At 29.1% G+C, this 21,730-nt stretch overlaps 3 protein-coding genes and 1 non-coding gene across 6 annotated transcripts; 3 read left to right on the top strand and 1 right to left on the bottom strand.

Annotated features, from left to right (window-relative positions):
- The first annotated feature begins 168 nt into the window (after positions 1-168).
- Positions 169-2,325, top strand: LOC127067517 (protein lifeguard 3-like). Its single transcript, XM_051002530.1, has 8 exons — positions 169-807; positions 898-1,133; positions 1,205-1,258; positions 1,328-1,418; positions 1,515-1,640; positions 1,757-1,906; positions 1,998-2,126; positions 2,255-2,325. Exons 1-8 carry the CDS (start codon positions 712-714, stop codon positions 2,291-2,293), a joined length of 921 nt encoding a protein of 306 aa, XP_050858487.1. The 5' UTR covers positions 169-711; the 3' UTR covers positions 2,294-2,325.
- Positions 2,326-2,501: 176 nt separating this feature from the next.
- LOC127067512 (galactokinase-like) lies at positions 2,502-5,449 on the top strand. Its single transcript, XM_051002524.1, has 7 exons — positions 2,502-2,815; positions 3,412-3,598; positions 3,670-3,812; positions 3,966-4,263; positions 4,341-4,662; positions 4,737-4,815; positions 4,911-5,449. The coding sequence occupies exons 1-6, from the start codon at positions 2,654-2,656 to the stop codon at positions 4,807-4,809; spliced, it is 1,185 nt and encodes a 394-aa protein (XP_050858481.1). The 5' UTR covers positions 2,502-2,653; the 3' UTR covers positions 4,810-4,815; positions 4,911-5,449.
- LOC127067506 (sodium-independent sulfate anion transporter-like) lies at positions 5,260-16,742 on the bottom strand. 3 transcript variants are annotated; one of them, XM_051002515.1, is made up of 12 exons: positions 16,470-16,742; positions 16,180-16,285; positions 10,253-10,709; positions 9,145-9,374; positions 8,504-8,705; positions 8,036-8,256; positions 7,608-7,953; positions 7,188-7,490; positions 6,856-7,001; positions 6,581-6,751; positions 6,347-6,500; positions 5,260-6,091 (listed from the first exon to the last, which is right to left on the bottom strand). In XM_051002515.1, the coding sequence occupies exons 3-12, from the start codon at positions 10,413-10,415 to the stop codon at positions 6,051-6,053; spliced, it is 1,977 nt and encodes a 658-aa protein (XP_050858472.1). In that variant the 5' UTR covers positions 10,416-10,709; positions 16,180-16,285; positions 16,470-16,742; the 3' UTR covers positions 5,260-6,050. The 3 variants fall into 3 exon arrangements, with proteins under 3 accessions (XP_050858472.1, XP_050858471.1, XP_050858473.1); XM_051002514.1 differs by having other exon boundaries at positions 16,582-16,742; XM_051002516.1 differs by having other exon boundaries at positions 16,180-16,281; positions 16,582-16,742.
- Positions 16,743-20,712: 3,970 nt separating this feature from the next.
- Positions 20,713-20,794, top strand: Trnas-gcu (transfer RNA serine (anticodon GCU)). Its single transcript has one exon. It is a non-coding gene; the product is annotated as a tRNA-Ser (tRNA).
- Positions 20,795-21,730: the final 936 nt, after the last annotated feature.

Below are 21,730 nucleotides of genomic sequence, written 5' to 3'. Positions count from 1 at the left end.
TTCTTAATTTACAAAAAAAAAAAGAAAACGCACATTTTTTTTAATGATATCATAAATATATTTATATAAGATCATTTATGACAATGTTACGTAATTATTATTATAATATATGTACATTGCTTGTTATGATAGAATTATTTCAGTATTTTATTTAAAAAATGAAAAGGAAGTTAACTCCTTTTGATTTCTATGCAAAAATTTAAATATAGATGTCTAGTATTGTTCTAAGATATTTCTGTTGAAGTATTCTCTATAAATATTAAAAAATTAATATAACTATAGAATTATATAACTAATAAAAAGATATAGAGAGAAAACATTTTATTTAATCTTATAAATTTTTTTTCATTGCCTTTGAATAAATTATATGTTATTTTTAGATATGTATACATATGTAATATGAAAGTATCCTGACATTGGAAATACAACAGTAGTTAACAAATCTATAAAAGTGCAACTTCATTTAACATAAATCGTCATTTGTTCATTTGTCAAATATATATTTATATATTTATTTATTTTAAAATATCTCTTATATATTTTTTAACTCAATTTTTATGCATATTACAAAAATACGTTGTAGAATATCAATAAACATTATTATAATATTGGCATAGGCAAAAAATAAATTGATTAAAGTTACAATACTCGAATAATAATCTTGAATAAAAAAAATTTTTGTAACATATAAGATTTTATACATTAGACTAAATGCAATCAACTGAAACCAATGAACCACCAATTGAAAATATTATACAAGGACCACCACAGTTGCCCCCTTTATTTAAAGGGCAAAAAATACAAAGTGTAAGCTAGTGATTATAAAAAAGAAATTATCATTATCTAAAATCCACATACATAATATAAATCAATAAATAAATTTTACGTTTTTAATAGGGTCCATATACCATTACTGTAACAGATGATATGGTTGCACAGAGGGAAAGACAAAATCAAGAATTATATAGAGCCTGGTTACATGAGCAAAGAAGAAGAGAAATGGGTGACGAAGAAGAATATATGGGAGATTTTAAAGATTTGAAAGTGAGAAGGACCTTCATCAGGAAAATTTTTTGCATATTGGGCATGCAACTTTTATTTACAACAGCTGTTGTAGCATTTTTTATATTTGTGTAAGTTGTGTATTATTCTAATATTTCAAATATTAGAATTCACACATTTGTTAATCCTTCTTTACTTTTAGACCTGCTGCACAAGAATTTATGTTAGTTAATTGGTTTCTTTGGCTGCTAGCTTTGTACGTAGACTTTTTCATTCTAGATAAATAAATTATTTGAATGTAAATTAAGTTCTTTTATTTTGTCAGAATAATCTTTATGGTCACATACTGCGCTATAGCATTTTCTGACTGCGCAAGACGTCAAGCACCAAATAACTACCTCTGTCTTTGTTTGCTGGTAAATTATTTATAGTATATTTATGTTTATATCTACATTTATGTATCAATATATATGCTTTCATATTTGCTTTATATGCTTTCATATTTGTTTCAGACAATGGCTATGTCATATTTGGCTGCCTTTGTTTCTGTATTTTATTCTCTAGAAGTTGTTCTTGTAGCATTAGCTATGACATCGATTGTAACTATCACACTTAGTTTTATAGCTACATTTACTAAGGTATATGTAAATTATCTACTTCTATTGTCATTAAAATTTTTTTTATGTATTAAGTGAAATATTTTGAAGTAAATTTTATAAATTAATTATTTTAATAATACATTATATGTTTACAGTTTGATTTAACCATGCGAACAGGATTGATAACAATAATTGGATTAGTTGGAATTGTAGCTCTTTTTTCAATGGTGATAGTATCAATGTTTATGTATATAAAAACATTGCATATAATGATAGCCATTATAGGAACACTTCTTATATCAATGGTTAATATCAATTTTATACAACTTATTACGTTATTGATCATATAGATATATTTTATGAGTATATTAAACCAAATTTTTATTATTATTTCAGTATCTATTTTTTGACGTACAAACAATAATGGGTGGACGAAGAATAGAATTAAATCCAGACGAAGTTGTTTATGCAACTACTCAAATTTATGTTGATATCATTTTACTGTATCAGTACATCCTTTTGTTGGTAGGTTTATTCCACGATGGATAAATACACAAAATTTATTATATTTCGTATTTATATATGTATTATTTTATTAAACGAAGTAACGAATTTTGTTATATTATAAAAATCAAATTATTTAACTATTTCAGGATTTACATAGCACATTATGGTATATGATAAATACATAGTCTAATTAAAAATGTATATTCATTATTAACAAATATGTATAGCGTAAAAAAATGCAATAAAAATCGAAAAAGGTTTTTGAATAAACCGCTCGAAATCGAGTGGTCCTAGTATATATATCGATTATATCGATGAATCCATAAATCGATTTTATCGATTGCAATTGGTTATTAGAGAATCGCAATTTGACTTTGTTCTATTTCAAGGTGATCTTGTGAAAGTAACCCATTGTTGGCTTAGTAGGATTAACCGCGAAACGCGAACCTTTTAAACGAATATCAGTCAAAAAAAATCAATTAATAAGTAAAGAAGAAATTAGTGATATACAAAAGACAAGTGGTTTGTAAGAAAGAAAATAAAAAATGGCAACTTTTGTTCCCGATGCAGAAAACGTTAAAGCAAAGGCTTTGCAAGCTTTTGTCCAAGAATTTGGTGTCGAAGCAGTCATTTGTGCTTGTGCACCTGGTCGCGTGAATTTAATTGGCGAACATACGGATTACAATGAAGGATTTGTATTGCCAATGGTAATCTATAAAAATTTCTAAACAATATTATACGCCTGTATGTTTCTTTTGTTTCATAAAAAACTCTCTTGACTGCCATTGTTGATTCGTTAGATTTGTTATTCGATTCTAAATTCGTAATACTATTGTATACACAAGATAAGAGTTAAACTCAGAATTTTATTTATTAAGCGAGTTACGTAATTCTAATTGTGTTAAGTAACATCTATTTTTTCGTTAGCAATGAACTGATATACTGCTTACGTGAATACAACGGCTTATCTCGTTAAAATTTTTTGGCGCGAGGAAATTTTCAATTCAAAAATTGCCGCGTAGGTTTATTATATCTAGGCGGCAGTGTTTGTTTAAGGAAGAAACATAATTTTTTAAATTCTGAAAGAAATCTATAGAAAAGGGAAATAAAACAAATTTTAGATATTCAAATTACTTAATCAAAATTAATCAGTATATTAATTATTCATAATATAAAAAATTTATGATTTTTCTTTCACTTTGTAATTTTTTATTTTATATAACATTGATAATGTATCATAAAGGAATACGCTATATCATTTAGTTCTTTTATTTTTTCTAATTTTATTAATAATATATTTTAGGCATTACCTATGGTCACAATAATAGCTGGAAGACCAAATAATAGAAAAGATTGCAAGATTATTTCTCTTAATGAAAATATTGGTTCATTACGCCAAGTTGAATTTGATATCAGTGTTAAAGAAAATATAAAAACAGGAGAACCCAAATGGGCTAATTATATAAAAGGATGTATTGCATATTTTCCATGTGAGTTTACAAGCCTTGTTAAAATCAGTGATATATGATACAAATTTTATATTGTATAAATATATTTATAGATGATTTGTCTGGTTTTGATGCTGTGATAGTCTCAACAGTACCTGTAGGAGCAGGTTTAAGTAGTTCTGCTGCTTTAGAAGTGGCAACGTATACATTTCTTGAAGCAATGACTGGTCATAAACTGGAAAAAGCTGAAGATAAGGTATGTTTTATATTTTGATATATTGATATATATATATATATATATATATATATATATATATATACATATATAATTAACGAGTAAGGAGTTGGATAAAATAATAACATTAAATAAAACAATTTCTACATTCGAATAAATATACAAAGTTTATAGGCTTTAGCATGTCAACGAGTAGAACATGATTTTGCTGGAGTACCATGCGGTATAATGGATCAATTCATTTCTGTGATGGGAAAGGAAGGTTGTGCACTTCTCTTAGATTGTAGAGATCTGTCAACCAAACATATACCTATGAAAGAAATAAATGATTATGTTTTTTTAATTACAAATTCAAATGCACCTCACAAATTAAGTAGTAGTGCTTATTGCAAACGTAGAGATTGTTGTTACGAGGCTGTAAAGAAGCTTAACATAAAGAGCTTAAGAGAGGCAACAGTAGATAGTATTGATGGTGATTATAATAATATAAATCATTTGTAAATATTATTAACAGGGAATGTGAACTAACATTTGTGGTTTATATTTTAGTGTTAAAATCACAGAATGTCTCTGAAGAGATGTTGAAAAGAGCTCGTCATGTAATCAGTGAAATTCAAAGAACAATCAATGCTACAGTTGCTCTTGAAAAGGGTGATTTTGTACAGTTTGGTCATTTAATGAATGAAAGTCATGAATCTTTACGAAATGATTATGAGGTGTCTTCCAAGGAACTTGATACTTTGGTAGCTGCAGCTAGAGAAGTTAATGGTGTTTTAGGAAGTCGTTTAACTGGAGCAGGTTTTGGTGGTTGCACCGTTACTTTATTAGAAAAAAAAGCAATTGATAATGTCATTCAAAATATAAAAGCAAAGTTAGTATAGTCTCCTCACATTTTAAATTTTTCAATTAATATAATTATTAAGTATAATATTGTTTACTTATTAGGTATACAGGAACTCCATCTTTTTATATTGCAAAACCAGCAAATGGAGCAAGAGAAATGAATATAAAGTGCTAAATATAAGTAATAAATTTATTATCTAAATTATCCTTCTTATTGTTTTTTAATCTTTCTTGTATACAGTAAGTATATCATGGAAATTTATTGTCTGTTTACAGAGAAATGAAATTCGGAAGAAAAAATATGTAATAACAAAGGAACAAGAATCTTTATAATGCAATTTTTAACTAGAAGGACAAGGGTATGTAGTGATATTTAAGAATAAAAAATGATAACAATATTGAAACTTCATAAAAAATTGTATTGTTAATATAAGAACATAATTTGTCTTCTAATGAACTCTGATTAGATGATTTTAAAATTTTCTTATATGCACTTGTACGTGTAAACGTAATCTGTTAATGAAAAGAAATTCTTTACTAATATGTTTATATAGAAATATTTTCAATATACATATAATCTAAACTAAATAGAATAACAAAGGAAGGATAGGAACTAAACGATTCCTTGTTTTAAAAACTATGTACAAATTTCTTATATCTCTATTAGGTATGGGAAGTAAGTACACATTTTATTTGTAAAAATAAGATGGACATTTGAGGCATACCAAAGAATTCTTAGTATATATCAACTTAAGAATTGTAACATTTAATAATACGATGTATAATAAAAGGTATTGTTACGAACGTTTCACCGATTTATGCTTGAGAATACATAGTTCTTTTTGTTCGGTTTTAACTTTTTCAGTTATGGTTACAAAGCTCATCATAAAACACATATATAACCAGTTAGACGTTTTTTGATGATTTTATTTATCAATTACATTTCATTCATTTTTTATCAATAAATATGAATTCTTAATTATACGATATACATATAATTTCACTTATGGAGCAGTCAAAAAACGTTCAACTTTTTTTTCCGTATCGAAAAGGTTCATAAATTATTAATTAGTATATCAACTAATTCATTATATGATACAATACTGTTATACCAGAGTAATGTTTATCGAACCTTCTATACGTGGTCATCGAAAACCATAACGAAAAATTATGTAACGAAAAAAAAAGAATATTATTAAATATATAATATCTTCGGCGGATCATTTTTTCATATGTAAGCAACAGTAAAGTATAAATCAGGTTGTAGCATTTCATTGATAAAAACCCTGTATGCTTATATATCTAACGCAGTTGGCATTTTAATTCTAAAGCGCTGACATAATACTGTTACTTGCCAAGAGCGGAGAACAGGGCGATCTGCGTGTTTATGAAATCATCAAAAATATTAAAATATATTCAATACCTGCTTATAGTTGTCGTCGAGATATTTGAATATTCTGAAAAATAAAGAAAACAAATTATTAACAATTTAACACAGATTATATTCATAATTGAGTAAAAATCGTTATTAAAATATTACAAATTTAGGAAAAAGTGTTAATATATAGTAATAAAAATTATGCAAATATAATAAAAAATAATAATAACCACTCTTACACAATTTTATAGTTTAATAATCACATAAGTTGTATATATATGCAAATATAAGTATACCCGTCAATAATGTTTTAATATGATCGATAGAGATTTACCTTTAAGGCAGTCATTTAATTCGAGTTCGCTGGAACTACACTTTAAACTCGATGGTTTTACTCCTCTGAAGATTTCAACAATGCTAGGCTTTAAATTGTGAAAGATTAAAGGCTGACCACGTTTCGAGAAATCTTCTATCAAATTCTTCACACCCTGAAAATAAGAAAATTATGAAGATAACAAAGAAAAAGAAGATATATTTGATTTGTCTTAAAAATCTTCAAAGGCTTTACCTTAGCTGCAGTAAAATCGACAGCTTGAATGTGAGTAGAATCGATAACAACAGGTACAGTAATACCCTGTTTTGATCCCTGTTTACTAATTACTGCTCGGACATATTCAACACTTGGAAACACGAGACTTCTATCTGGAGTTATGACAAGATATTCACAGCCGCTTATGCTCTACAAAAATACATAAGAATATATATATATATATAATACAGTTTAATATTTTTCAATACTGTGAATATTATTTACAAAATATGAAGAAAAATTGGAGCACTCACCGTAGCTTTTTGGACTCGCAAAGATGGCCTAGCCGATGCATAGAGCAAAAATAGAAGATTAACACCGATACCGATCACTATACCTAGTTCTAATCTCACGAAGAGACAGCATAAAAATGTTACGATCGCAGGTACCAGATCGATCTCTAGAAGAAATCATAGAATTCGTTGATAATAAAATCTGGTGAGAATTTGTTAATTTATATTAAATATAAACAATGATAAAATTTGTTAATGTATCTTGTGATCACATACATATACTTCATGTAATCATGTATCACAAGATACATTAACAAACATTAAGATTGAAACTTCACAAGAGGCATATGTACTTTTAGTTCTCCACATTGGCTTGATAACATGGAATTCAACCATAAAAACTACAGCTGCTATGATGACTGCTGCGAGTGCTGCCTTAGGAATATATTGAAGATATGGAGTAAGGAATAGTAATGATATTAAGACGAGAAGACCCGTATATATTCCACCTAAAGTGGTTCTAACACCAGAGGAATGATTAACAGCACCTCGACTGAGTCCACCACTGACTGGCATCGATGATACGAAAGAAGAAATCACGTTGCATACACCCAATGCTAACATTTCTTGAGTAGCATCTATAGGATTACCGTCATCTAAAGAAAAAGGTGGGCATTAGGTAATATAAAATAATAACACTATAATTAGTATAAAATTATAATGATAACTCGTATTTTATATTTTATATAATATTAAAAATAGTAAGTTCTTACTAAATACTTTGGCGATGGAAATAGTTTCCAGAAGACTCAGCAAAGGTACGACTAGACATCCGGAACCTAATTCGCTGATCATGTCACTGAAGTGATAGGTTTGATTACCAACACTCGATTCGAAAGGTGGCAAATGGAAATTCGGTAGACCTGCCTTTACTTCTCCTGTTAACATGACCGGTGATGAACCAAGATAAAGTTCCAGTAGCCAGCACATGACAGCACAAACGACAACGATCAAGATGTTTCTGGCAGTCGAGATCAACCAAATCAATTTTCTCAACGTCAATTGAATTTTCGTTGGCATCTTCACCTTCCGTGTCATTATCGGCAGATCTTTGGCTTTCTGTGGATAGAAATATGATTACGTTACATTCTAGGTAAGTGAAGGATAGATCGATTTAATCATATAATTTTATTATGCTAACCCTGAGAAGTAACAAAACGATTATGCACACGATTCCTAACGTAGCGTCCCATGGTCTGGTATCACCGATCTTTTCAAAGATCAGTTGCCAGACTTCTAAAAATTTTCCACCAGATATATTGATCCCTAAGATATCTTTCATTTGACTGGTAGCGATAATGATCGCTGCCGCTGAAGTGAAACCAACCGAGACTGGTCCCGAAATAAAATCGAGCAAGAAACCTATTAAGCATAAATAAGAAATATTTTAGTTTTGTTTTGTTGCGGAAAATTGTCCTCCTTTATCTACACGATCACACCGATTAAATGAAAAGATCTATATAGACTTAAGTAACAACTAGCGAGGAAGGATACGAAGTTAGTGTTCATAATCCGCAACGTGTTTATTGTTGTCGGTGTGATCGCTATCACGGATACGATGGCATTTTCTTCAAATCGTTTTGATCTTTAATTGTCTCTGTGAAATCACCTAATTGCAATATGCCCATTAACAAGGATATACAGCCGGAGACGAAGGTCAATAAAACGGCAAAGTCAGCTCCTAAGTGAGCTTTTTGAAGGGTTTCTCTTGTTAGGATTGCAGCTATTGCTGTTGGTCCTACTGGAACGTCCTTGCAGGAGCCTAAGATAGTATATACGAAGCATGCCATGAAGGATGAATAGAGACCATACTGAAACATACAAAAATACTTCTCAGTCTTAGCATTTTATCTATTAAAAAAAAATTACATATTCAATAATATATAATCGTGGGGGTTTGTTATCTAAACGAGCAGGTATAAAAATTTATCAAAGATTTTTTCTATCGAACACAAATTTAATATCATTTTTAAAATTCTTATTGTGGGTGTATGTTAATTAATAATAATAATAATAATAATAATAATAATAATAATAATAATAATAATAATATAGTAATAATATATACATACATATAGATATAATCGGGGTTATCTAATATTCTTAAAATATTTTTCAGCATTTAAGTGCTATTTCATTATTATTTGTTTTGCAATATCATACGTATGCATTTTTTTTCTATTTAAAGAGAATAGCATTTTAGGTAGGAACGTTAAATGACTTATTTAAATCATCAATTTAAGCACTTACTTGCAGAGGTAGACCAGCGACATTAGCATAAGCTATGGCTTGTGGTATGACTGTTAAACCAACGGTGACTCCTGCTACCAAGTCACTTGCTATATATTCTTTACGATATTTTGGTAACCATGCTAGGATAGGTATTCTTTTGTAAAGTAACTTTTTTTTACACGTTCTTTTTATTCTCCGATAAAGCCAATTCCTCATCGACGAAAGTAGAAAATTATTGGTATGGTTTTCTAAAATTATAAATATACAACATTGGCTTTATATAATTATTATTTATTTATTTATTTATTTATTTATTTATTTATGTTTCGTTTATTTTATGGGTTTTTCTTTCTTTTTTTCTCTCTCTCTTTTTTTAAATCTAGAACTTATATGCATTTCATTCTTCGTACTCGTAGTACATAATTTCTCTTGCGATTTTAGAGGGGAGAATAAAATGATTTCACTGAATGACGTCACTGATCACGAGCGAGTATGATCCATCATATGACTCCCTTATCAAGTTCATCTTCATTCGCCGTTTTGTCTTTCGTATGAGTGATTCCATCATGACTCGTTTATCAAGTATATCTTTACGCACCGTTTTGTCTCTCATGTGTATTTTTATAAACTTTCTTTCGTGAAATTCTCACGGATTTTAAAAAAAAATTTTTTTAACGAATAAAAAAAAAAGAAAGTTAAAAGAAAAGATATATATATAAAAAAAAAAAAAAAGAAATAGAACGCGAAGAATTAATTCTTTTCGGATGATATGTTAGTTTCAAGTTTCATAATAAAACAGAAAAACGTAAGATGATTTTGATGAAATTGAATATTTATGGTAATCGATAAAGATTCTCCTTTCGTATTCGACTTTCATGAAAAATCCCGATGTGTTTTCTGTTACGAAAGGTCAGTCAATTATATATCGCAACATTTCTTCAACAATTTTCTAGTTTCTTTCGGGCTACGTGCCAGTATCGTTACGTTTAAATATGCAAAGCGATGCTACGCGCGCATTGAGTGTCCTTTAATTTAATCGTATTCGTGTCTCGAGTTTCTAACGATGAAACTCGTTCGATTCGATTTCGTGATATTTAAGGAAAGGCAGAAAAAGAAGAAGACTCACCGTCATCCTTGCTCTCTTTATCGTCTTTGCTAGGAAGATGGACGATGGCTAGTCTAGTTTCAAGGTTATTACTTAGATCAGGATCGTTGTTGTTGAAACCGGTCAGCCTGACTTCTTTGTAACTTTCGAGATCGTACTCTTCTTTCACTGTGTATTTAGCCATTTTATTTTCTTGATTTCTTTCTTTTCGTTCCTTTTTTCTATCAATACAGTAGAAGGAAAAGAAAGGTAGGAAGGAAGGAAGGAAGGAAGATAGGATGGAAGGAAGGAAGGAAAGGGGAGGAGGAAGAGGATAGGGTGGTTAAGATTTCTTAGGAATTTCTTCAGAATAATGCCGTAGTTATCTTGTCCTTCCTTCTTTTTGATTTTGTTGAATAAAGATTATGGTCCAAGGTCACGGACGATCGAAGCTTACTCAGGTAGACTCCATCCTTCGACTCGATCATAAGTAATGATACTGAAAAGCGATCATTGTAATAATTTCATCTCAGTTTTAGATCGTTGTCATTAATTTACGCTTAATCGTTTCTATTAATAGAACTTTATCGACGACGAATCTATTGTAAATGTTCTTATAGATATTAAAAGATTCATTTATTTGTACACGATTATAAGAATGGAATTTCTTTTTCTCACACGTTTCGTTAAATTCTTTTCATTGTTACTTCAATCTATTTCTGAGATATTAAGTAAATTATACAGATAGTTAGATACATATTATTTTTTAAATACACATGCATGCATAGATAGATGCTTATTATTTTTTAAGTACACATGCAATTAATAAAAATAGATAAGATAAAGAAAAGAGAAATAATTCAGGGAATAGATAATTCTGATAGAAAATAGATAAAAGATAATAGATTTTGACTCATGCCACATTGGTTCCTCTAACTCTTTTGTTTATAAGTCGATATACGTAAGCGGATAATCATTAGCTGTCGATACATTGTACGCGTGAACTTCACCTACATTCTATCGCAAAGTGGTTACTATAAAGCAATTATCTACTCATTCTTGTGCCATATGTATTACAACTGTCGGTAATTACATAAGACCGTGGTTAATTGCGTTACGCTCGAGTCATCGGTACTTGAGAAGTTGGTGGTGGTAGTGGCGGTGATGGCGGGAGAGGATTGGGGATGAAAAATATTCATAAAACAAACCTATCAATTATCGAGCGAATACGTCTTAGCTTTCTTTAACATTCAAGCTTGTAAGACTTGGCATTCATTAAATATTTCAAATAATTCTGTGATAAGGTTATTTTTTTTTCTTTATCTTTTTTTCACATTTAAAAAACTAATTTTAGGTCTCTAATTAATCGATAGATAGACGAAGATGAAGAACCGGCCATTTATTTTTAAATCAAAGGCCTTGTCTTTTTTCTTTCTTTTTTTTTTTTACATATTTCATTTCATTTCTTTTTTTTTTCTTCTTTCATTTCCTACGCTGATTGCATTTTTTTATTTATTTCTTTTATTTTTTCATCTACGTTTTACTTTGTCGTCATAATCACGTTTAAAAAGGATTTTACTTTCGAGGTGTGCTTACAAATTGTAAACAGAGATTCGACACAGTCGATTTTAATTTCCGTAAATTGTCTATTGTTCAGTGATTCTACGTAAAATAATAATAATACAAGAGAAAATGAATAAGAAAATGCACATATTTTTTTATCGTCTCTCTCTCTCTCTTTCTCTCTCTATCTTTTTCTCTTTTTCATTCTTATTTTTATCGGGAAGTTCGAAGAACTAGCCATCGTTTTTTCCAAGTTGATAACTAGATACATAATTATACAATATGTATCTTTTCATTTTTATTTTTTCTTTCTTTTCTTTTCTTTTTATTCATTTTTTTTTTTTTTTTAAGAAGTAAAAAAGCCATTGCGAACTTGAACGCCTATGAAGTTCTTGGACATATTAGCAACAGACGGTCGCTCATGCTTGTATAGTAATTCGATAAATACCGTTAACTGCGTGATCGAGTGATTAGGATGATGAATCGATCATTCGATCGTTCGATCGATCGTCGCTTTATTTATGCTGTATTCAAAGTACAATTTATGTTTGCACGTATACAAGTATGTATATAGATACATATGTATGCATTTATAAATATTCACACACTGTCCGTTTCCTTTGTTTTTTAATATTTGTCCTTTTTTCCTTTCAATTAAATACGAAATCACGTTTTTCTATGCATTGGCAGTGCCACGACATACTACCTCTCGATTTCCTTTCACATTTTGTTACGATCCTTATAATATGCGTGTAAAGAGTGAGAGAATACAACATGACGGTCTTTTAATTATGCATTTGACGTCAAAGATCATTTTCAAAGATTAATCGTAATTTATACCTATATATAATTATTAACTTTTAAAAATATTTCTTCTCGTTCTCTTTTTCTTTTTACATTTTTTATTGTTATTTTTTATTTGAAACTATTAACCTTATTAATGTTTTTTACTCACATATGCACATGGACACACACAAATGGAAATGATTATTTAGTTATTGATAAATATATTTTTTTCTTAATTTATTATATTCTTAATTTATTATACGAAATTCGTATTTTCCAATACATTTTATAAAGAAAAAGGGATTAAAATATAAACTATAAACAATTGAAAATATTGTTTTTCGATTTATATTGAAAGTAAATATATAAAATTATCTAGAAGGGAAATAATTCAAGCGCGTACATACGATACTCTTGTTGATGTTATTATGTAATGGATCGACACTTTTTTATCCCTTCTTCTCTCTTTCTCTCTTTCTCTTTCTCTGTTTTGACTACGAAATTACGATTACGAGCGTAAAAATGACGCCTCATTATAGGCAAATCGGTCGAGTAAGATTGATCTTTGGAAAAATATATACATATGTCTATCTTACATCGTTCAAACGTATCTCTGATGCTATTTTGAAACAATATAATAGATAGCGATCGTTATATAAAATTATATCCGGTTATTGTGAAAAACGAAGGTATACAATGATGATATTAAAATAAAAATGTATAGAAAATGGAATAAAAAAAGAAAAAGAATCAAATAAGAAAGAAAAAAATAGGAAAAATAAAGAAAAAATGAGGAAGAAACATGAAAGAGGAACAAAAAAAAGAAATGAAATGAAAAAAAACGAACTATTCGTTCATAGTGCGAAAGAGAAAGCGAATATCTTGAAACAGCACGTGCAACTAGTGATTAGTACGATTCTTGTTTTATTTATGCATATTGACATAAGAACGATGCGAAAAGTAGTCAATTATTATAACGATTTAATTATTTGAACTATACATTTTTCTTACAAAAATATATATATACATATATAAACAGATAATTAAAAAAAAAAAAATAGAAATAAATAAAAAAAAATAGTAAAAAGAAGAATCGTACATAAGAATTCTATCCTTTCCTTTCGCAGAATCCATTCACAAGGTTTTACAAAGATGGAGTCCTTGGGAAAGGTGATAATCAATCGGATGATATATACTCGTAAAATTCCTCTTATGTTCTTTTGCAATAATAAATAAAAGAGAAAATATATATATAATACATTTAGGATTTTATCTTTATCAATGACTGCTTTCAATTTATAACTCAAGTTATACATGGTATATTTAATTAGTGAAATATATAGTCAAGGTTTCTTATCAATAAATTAAATTATCATATTTCCCAATAGATGAATAAATTTATCAAGCAAATCGCTTTGATTTCTTTCTTGTTCTTTTTCTTTTTCTTCTGATGAAAATAGATGCAAGAGAATTTTTGTGAAAAGAACGATGAATGAGTGTGATCGAACTTTTTAGAAGCTGGTCTTATTTATTCTGAGTCTTGTGTTATGTAATATACGAGTTAGTTATTATTAGATAATCGAATTTATAAAATGCAAATTTTATCATCCTCACGATTTTCTTTTTTATTTCTTTTTTAAGAGCCATTTTAAATTCTGATGTAAGTGCGTGCGATGTAGTACGTTTAAATCTTTTTACGAGCTTTCTTTTTTGCATTAATGTGTCACTCGTTACATTGACATCATTGTTCGAACATCAACGATTCTCTAATAAAAGATACTATAAAACAAAAGAAAAGAAAGTGTCTTAGAATGAAGCGAAATGTTAACATAATTTCGATCAGTTACGTGTATGAATCATGTGACGGAAACGTTTATCGATAATTTTATTAATCAGTTATCATTTTCTTGGAGACATTATTGAAATATTTTTTTTTTATTACATTTTAGATACTGTAATATACATTATACATATGTAAATTAATTATTTAACATTCGAGTAAATAATAATTAACATATAATATCATTTCATTTCGTTGATTTTTTCTAAATTTGGATGGGTCAAAAGTTTTTAAATGACTTTAAAAATCAATTATTCTTTTTCGAAACTTTTTAAATTTATAGTTAAACTTAGTAATCTTGTAAACTAACTTTTGCAGTTTAGCAGTTAGAGAAAAAACATATAGAACCTATTCTGTATAAGTATAAATTATTATTAATTTCAATAACACGAATAGAGAATATAAAATTTTAGATTTTATATATTAAAAGTATGTTTTTTCGATATTAATGTACATCGAAATTTCGTGGATTTTAAGAAAGATAAGAAGAAAAAAAAAGAAAGATAAAAACTTACTGAATTGAATTTCTTTTTATCTATGTTCTTATGCTAATGTATGATATTTTCAATGGAAATATTTTTTGTTGCGCTTCGAAGTATTCTAAACGTTCGTTGACGCATTCCTTTCGAAGTCAGGAACGTAAGAATTTTTGCTCGTGAAATTGAACGATCGCATCGCGGGAATTTCTTCGCGAAGCAACGCGTTCGTGTTCTGTTCGTTCAGTCGTAGCACGTATATGTAAGTGTATGCGAAAGTTTATTAGAAGGCCTATAATTCTACATAAAGCCGGATAATGCTTTCCCCGTACGAGTTTAATGTCTAAAACGGAATAACTCGTGCATTCTTTTTTTATTTTTTACGTATTTTCTTTAACTTCTTACCTTAATCGTTAATCAAATGATATTTAAATAATGTTTAGCTCACAGTTAATATTTATTTAAAAATATTAAATTTTTAAAAATCGAAACAAATATTCTAAGACTTTTATTAAAAACTGTTTCATCGAATTGTACAATAAAAAAAAGAAAAAAAAAACATCATTTCTTGTGTAACAAGAATATCAGAGAAAAATATAGAAATGTTCAAGGATCGTATTTGAAATCTCGATATCGGATCAATCATGTTATAAAAGCTCGTATTTAATCGCTCTTTTTTCTTTCTTTTTTATTCTTACGGGTCAAGAACGAAATGAAATTTCATTGTAACGAAGAAATACATAAGTCCGCGTTGGCGATAATAAAAAATTATATTAACAATACAAGAGCAAAGAACGCGATAACGCACGTTTACCGGATTATTAGAGCAAACCTTTGAATTTCATTTTCTTTATATTTTTTTTATCAAAACCTATAACACACAAAACACGTGGTGAATCGTTTAATTCAACATTCGAAATAATTTGATTTAAAACTTAATAGGTGCCACGTGTTAGACATACTATCGTACAATGTACTCTTTCGAATAAAAACCATATACAAATACACGCACATAAACGTAGAAGTATATACATATACACTTACACATCTCCTCTTCGTTTGTAAGAAAAGTTTTTGCGATCAAGTTTCACGTAATCATCATAAAATCTTGAATCGTATTTACGTACGTAAGTTTGCTAATGAGCTTGTTTATTATTGTTATTTCAAAGCAGAACGCCACTTAACTCGTAAAATTCAAAAGTAACATAAACAGAAAAAAGAAGAAAAAAAAGAAATGAAAGAAAAAAGAAATAAAAAAGATTAGTAAACGATGCGAATGTACGCATAATTTCTTGATAGCTTACCGTTATAGCTCTCTGGTTCACTCACGTTGACATCATTTCCATTCGATAGCGGACACTTCGATACATCATCACACGATTCCCGAACGTCCGAGATTTCTTTTTCTTCCTTTGGAAGATGTAAATAAATAAATTAATTAAAAAAGAAAAGAAAACAAAAGAAAGAAGAAAATAAAAAATAGGTATACACAAGATAGAACGTAATTTGACAAAAATACGCAGCAAACGATAGAAAATGACGACGCGAGAAATGAGTTTACTTTTTTGTTTTACTTTTTTCCTTTATTTCTTACCGAGTTTAGTAGACACGCGAAAGAAAGAGAAAGACAGAGAAAGAGAGGAAAGAGAGAGAGAGAGAGAGAGAGAGAGAGAGAGAAAGAGAGAGAGAGAGAGAGAGATACACACAGATGAAAGGAAGAAAGAGAAAAAACTCGACGGTGAACGTTCACTGTTGTGATCCAACACGAAACGTCAGGAGTCCGCGCACTTCTCGTAAGGAGCAAGTTAGTTGCTCCGTGAAGCACGCACGAATGACTCTCTTCCTTTCGTGTGGGAGTCAAAGCTGGCTCACCAGCGCGCCTGAGGAGACGATAGCCATTTGGTTGGTCCGTATAATGTTTTCGTGTCCCCTACCAAGAACTCTCCTTTCGTTGTATACTAGTATTATACATGTGTACAGTTAGGTATATTAATGCTATTACTTGAAAATATCCCTTTTAATTTATCGAACTTTTCATTTTTTCAATTATTATTTTTGTCATTGTGAAAGTGCGATGTTTATATGCTTATGCTGAAGATTAATTAAAAATAACAAAGGGCAAGATCATTGTGTAAGTGTTATAATCATCTATGTATGTTTAGGATAAATTAGAAATAAGGAAAGGAAATTTTATTATATTGTTTTAGTGTGAGTTTAAATTAAAAATAACTAAGGAAAATATCATTGTGTAATTGGTAATGTTTATATACTTTGAGGATAAATTAGAAATAAATTGGGGAAATATTATGTTGTGTAAGTTTCAGGATAAATTAGAAATAGCTAGGGGAAATATCATTGTCTTACAACAAGTGCAATGTTCATATATATATTGAGGATAAATTAGAAATAACTATGTGAACAATTATTGTGCAACAGAGAGAGTGAGAGGATGGGAGGGAGAGAGAGAGAGAGAGAAAGGGAGATAAAGAGAGAAAGAAGGGGGAAGAGAGAGACAGAGAGAAAGACTGAGATAGAGAACACAATACTTATATACATTGAAGTTAACTAAGTCACAAGTAATCGAAATATTATTTTTAAGTGTAATATTTACATATATTAAGGACAATTAATTAAATTAACATTTGATTAATACGAACAGTGTGTCTAAATATATAACATAATATATTTGATAAAAAATAGATTTTTTTCGTCCTTTTAGTTTTTTAGTTTTTATTAAAAAGTTGTCAAGTGATAAGATAACAATATGCATAATGATATAAATATGCATATTACATATTCATACACGTTGCATTTACACAATTTTTCGTTTTATATCTTAGAATTAAAAAAAGGAAAAAATAGAAAGGAGTATCTTTACTAGGCACCATTAATATACGTCACTGTACATATACACACATACACACACATTCCCTTGTTTTCTGCACTCCCACTGCTATTCTTATAACTGGTAGTACCTCGAGTATTCAGTCACGTGTACGGAGTTAGATAGCATTTCTCGCAATGTTATTGGCTACGACGTTTACGCGGTTTTTCTTTTCGCGTATCGAGTATATTTGAAAAATGATCGCAATAGATATTTTTTTAATTTCATTCTCCTCCTTCCTTTCATTTTTTCTCTATAGATTAATTTTTTGTTCATCGTTGTTGGTATAGCTCGTTTATTTATATCAGTTATTTCCGATCATAAATCAATTAACGTGCGATTTTTTTGTATTTTATTTTCTTGCTTTTTTTTTCTTTCTTTCTTTTTTTGTTTTTGTTCTACTTCACAATAAAATGTTTGAAACATGACCCAGTTAAAGTGAATTCGAAATATCGTCCTAGGTGACGGCCACGTGATTAATATGATCTTAATATATTCCTACGTTTCTATTCAAACGTTTTTGTTTATCTACTACATTTTCCTTTTTAGATTCGATTGTATTAATGAGACGATGTAGATCGACAGTATGTTTATCAGCTCTTTGCGCATTTAAAAGGGTAATTTTAGTGGCAAACGAGAGAACGAGTTGAAGTATTATATATAGATATAAAAAATGACAAAAAAAAGGAAGAAAAAAAACAAATACACATTCGAGTTGCACGTGTTAAGATGATGAAATGGCATATCGCAGCTTGACTGTTAAATATATATAAAATAAATCAAGATTGATATCGTTTTCCATTTTTTTTTCTGTAGAACATCGAAATCATCGTAAGACGAATGTTATATTCCTTGTTTTTTCCTCCTATTCCTTTATTTATCACGTTAGCAAGCGTATTATTAGTAAAAATGGAAATAAAACATACTTGAATGAATATAACATGATTAGTAATGGTCAGTAATAAAAAATAAAATTCGTCGTTACGCATCATTTGGATGTTCTAATTGCTCGAATGAAATATACGATTTTTGAATTTTTCGATTAGGTAACTTCTTTACTTTTTTTTATCGATTCTTTTGTTTTTTCTTTTTTATCAATCAATTCATCTGTAATAAAATTGATAAGTTATAACACTTTGAAAGATTATATGCCAAATTTTCAACTAACAAAAAAAGAAGCCAGTTTAAAGCGGATTAAATCGTATTAGCAAAGAACGAAATGCTGCGCAGTTCTTGGTCAACCATACGGAGCATATAGTGTTCTTTTTAAAACCAGTTCCCCTCCACCCCAAAAAAAGAAGAACGGTCCCCACTATTAACACACATAAACACCTGCTTAGAATATCGCTTAAGAAATTCGCTATCTTCTATGCGGGCGTTTAACTCACTTGCTTCTATACGCAATTATGTACACTTATATTTTCGTATATATATATATATATATATATATATATATATATATATATATATGATATGTTGTGTATATATATATATATGTATATATATATAAGGAAAAATATTATGTCGTTAATACCCAGATAGTTGACGCGACGTTAAAAACAATAGAATTAAGGAAAAAATATATATATATGTATATGTATAAATAAAAGCACAAATTACATTTGTGAAAAAAACAAGAGAAAGGTTAGAGATAAAAATGATTTAGAACGTCTCTTATCGATAATAAAAAGTTATAAACATTTCAAATTAATCTCGAGCAAAGAAACAATTTATTCATCGATAATTGGAACATCCTTGATATAAGTATTGAGTAATGTTTACCAATATGGTATTATGAAATGATATAAAGAACATGCTTTCGAACGATACTTCGTTATTTCCATGCGTTCGTTCGACAGAGAAGAGAGGCAGAAGCAAAAGGAACTTCTTTTTTTTTCCTTTTTTTTCTGGCGTAACTTCAATTGTTATCTTACGTTAACTTCCGGTTCCGTTACATCATACGACCGATCGCTTACGAGTAGCACATTACGAATGGAATTCGCGTAAATTGCGATCGTTACACGCCAACGATCGTTCGTAAAAGAGATCCATTTTTTGTTTTCATTTCGGCGACGATACAATAGCCGAGGCAAATTTTTGTTGAGAAAATATTGCCGATTTCGCATTTATGTTAAAACCATTAACGATTTCCTTGAATTCCTATCGATAGCGATCGAATTAGCATGAAATTAACGATCTTCATGCTACTACGTAAGAGTATTCACGATAATAGAAGCTGTCTTTTTTTCCATTTCTATTTTTTTATTCATCTTTTTTTTGATTTACAATTAAAGAAAAATTCATTTATTACTAACACGATGTGATTACGATAAAAATAATGAGACTTTTATAGCGATTAAGAACAAAATATGATTGCATTGTCGTCATTTAACGATATATCCTTATAAAAAAAGAAAAAAGGAAAAATAGTCAGGTCTATAACTAATTTGGATTGTACCGGTAAAATTATTGTATATACAGTAACAGGAAAAATTAGACGATAAGTGCCATTCGTTGGAAAGTACCGCAAAATTATCCGTTTAGAATTCTTTAGGTATTATATATATTTCCTTCTAACTGTTTTTACTTTCCCTGGTAATTATGTTGAGCCAGGATAAAAAGAAGTATTCTTTTTTAAATTAATCTTACGTCATATAATAACAAATGAGATATCTTTAGAATGCAATAATCGTGTCATTGTCGAAATTAAATCTCGAAGGATTATTCTAATAAAATAATTATTTGGATTAACGTTATTATTATTATTATTATTATTATTATTTCTATGAGGGATGATTATATTGAGTTATTATTATTATTATTATTTAGATCAAAATTCTCGAAATTAATTTGCAATGGAAAATTTTGAAGGAAAGAAAAAGAGAAAAAGAAAATTTTCATTAAAAATTGATGATTGAAGAGGTTACTTGAAGACGAGACTTTGTAAAACAGCGACGAGGTGGCCGAGTGGTTAAGGCGTTGGACTGCTAATCCAATGTGCTCTGCACGCGTGGGTTCGAATCCCATCCTCGTCGATCCGCTTTTTGTTCCTAGGTTTTCGCTCAAAATATATTCAAATTGATATATATAGACTTTGCCGTTCCGGAATTCCATAAAAGGTCCGCGATTATAAAATTTCTGAAAGAAAATATGTTAAAGAAAAGTTCTCGACAATTGTCTGCGTATGGTAATTCGTCCCTATCGATAAAGTAGGAAACTCGTGCAGTTTGTATCTGTAGTTACGCGGATATAGTAGAAATCATTCTTACAGTCTCTCCTCCTTATCGACACAGTTTACCGATTAAAAAACATTGCCCACCCGTGTACTATGCCTTAGATTCAATGTGTTCGTTGTAACAGTCTATGATAAAAATTTTATTTCTAATTTTTTTTTTGTACAAAGTTTTATCTAATTGTTCTAAGGTCTTTTGTAGTTGTAACAGTTTATATATATAATTGTTCGTTGTAACAGTCTATGATAAAAATTTTATTTCTAATTTTTTTTTTGTACAAAGTTTTATCTAATTGTTCTAAGGTCTTTTGTAGTGGCTTATGTTAATTCACTTATCTCTAAGACATATCTGTTCGTAATCTCTCGATAAAACGGATATTTCTAACGAGATTCTATGCATGTATATATTACGTAGCTCATTATGTAACTCTGGAATGTGCTTTCTGTCTTTCAGGTTGTTACTTTTCGTTCTCATGGTCTTTTCGCACGAAAACATTCTTTGTCTTGAAACACGTTGAGGAAAAGAAATGACGTTAGTCGTTGCGACCTTAGCTTTCTCATTCTTAATCTGGGAAAACATGAAGTACTATAAATAAAAATAATAACATAGCGTGGGAATAATTAAATGTTAAGTTAAATGGATTTTCCGCTTTTACGTCAATCTTTATCGATAGTTTTATGTCGAAAAGAATATACATAGATATATAACGTAATATCTTGCTTGATGAGAATTGAGAGG

This window comes from Vespula vulgaris, chromosome 11 (assembly GCF_905475345.1).
Source record: "Vespula vulgaris chromosome 11, iyVesVulg1.1, whole genome shotgun sequence".
Classification (NCBI taxonomy): Eukaryota; Metazoa; Arthropoda; class Insecta; order Hymenoptera; family Vespidae; genus Vespula; species Vespula vulgaris.
This window is presented reverse-complemented; position numbering and strand designations above follow the sequence as displayed.

What these genes read in the sequence shown, in the direction of transcription:
- LOC127067506 (XM_051002515.1), bottom strand. Translation starts at nt 10,415, where the DNA reads ATGGCTAAATACACAGTGAAAGAAGAGTACGATCTCGAAAGTTACAAA. An exon ending in TGCGAGTCCAAAAAGCTACG is followed by an intron (nt 6,752 to 6,855) that starts GTGAGTGCTCCA and finishes GTATTTTTGTAG; the next exon opens with AGCATAAGCGGCTGTGAATA. An exon ending in ATTAAATGACTGCCTTAAAG is followed by an intron (nt 6,092 to 6,346) that starts GTAAATCTCTAT and finishes TTTATTTTTCAG; the next exon opens with AATATTCAAATATCTCGACG.
- LOC127067517 (XM_051002530.1), top strand. Translation starts at nt 712, where the DNA reads ATGCAATCAACTGAAACCAATGAACCACCAATTGAAAATATTATACAA. An exon ending in TTTCTTTGGCTGCTAGCTTT is followed by an intron (nt 1,259 to 1,327) that starts GTACGTAGACTT and finishes TTATTTTGTCAG; the next exon opens with AATAATCTTTATGGTCACAT. An exon ending in TTATAGCTACATTTACTAAG is followed by an intron (nt 1,641 to 1,756) that starts GTATATGTAAAT and finishes ATATGTTTACAG; the next exon opens with TTTGATTTAACCATGCGAAC.
- LOC127067512 (XM_051002524.1), top strand. Translation starts at nt 2,654, where the DNA reads ATGGCAACTTTTGTTCCCGATGCAGAAAACGTTAAAGCAAAGGCTTTG. An exon ending in AACAGTAGATAGTATTGATG is followed by an intron (nt 4,264 to 4,340) that starts GTGATTATAATA and finishes TTTATATTTTAG; the next exon opens with TGTTAAAATCACAGAATGTC. An exon ending in ATTCAAAATATAAAAGCAAA is followed by an intron (nt 4,663 to 4,736) that starts GTTAGTATAGTC and finishes TTTACTTATTAG; the next exon opens with GTATACAGGAACTCCATCTT.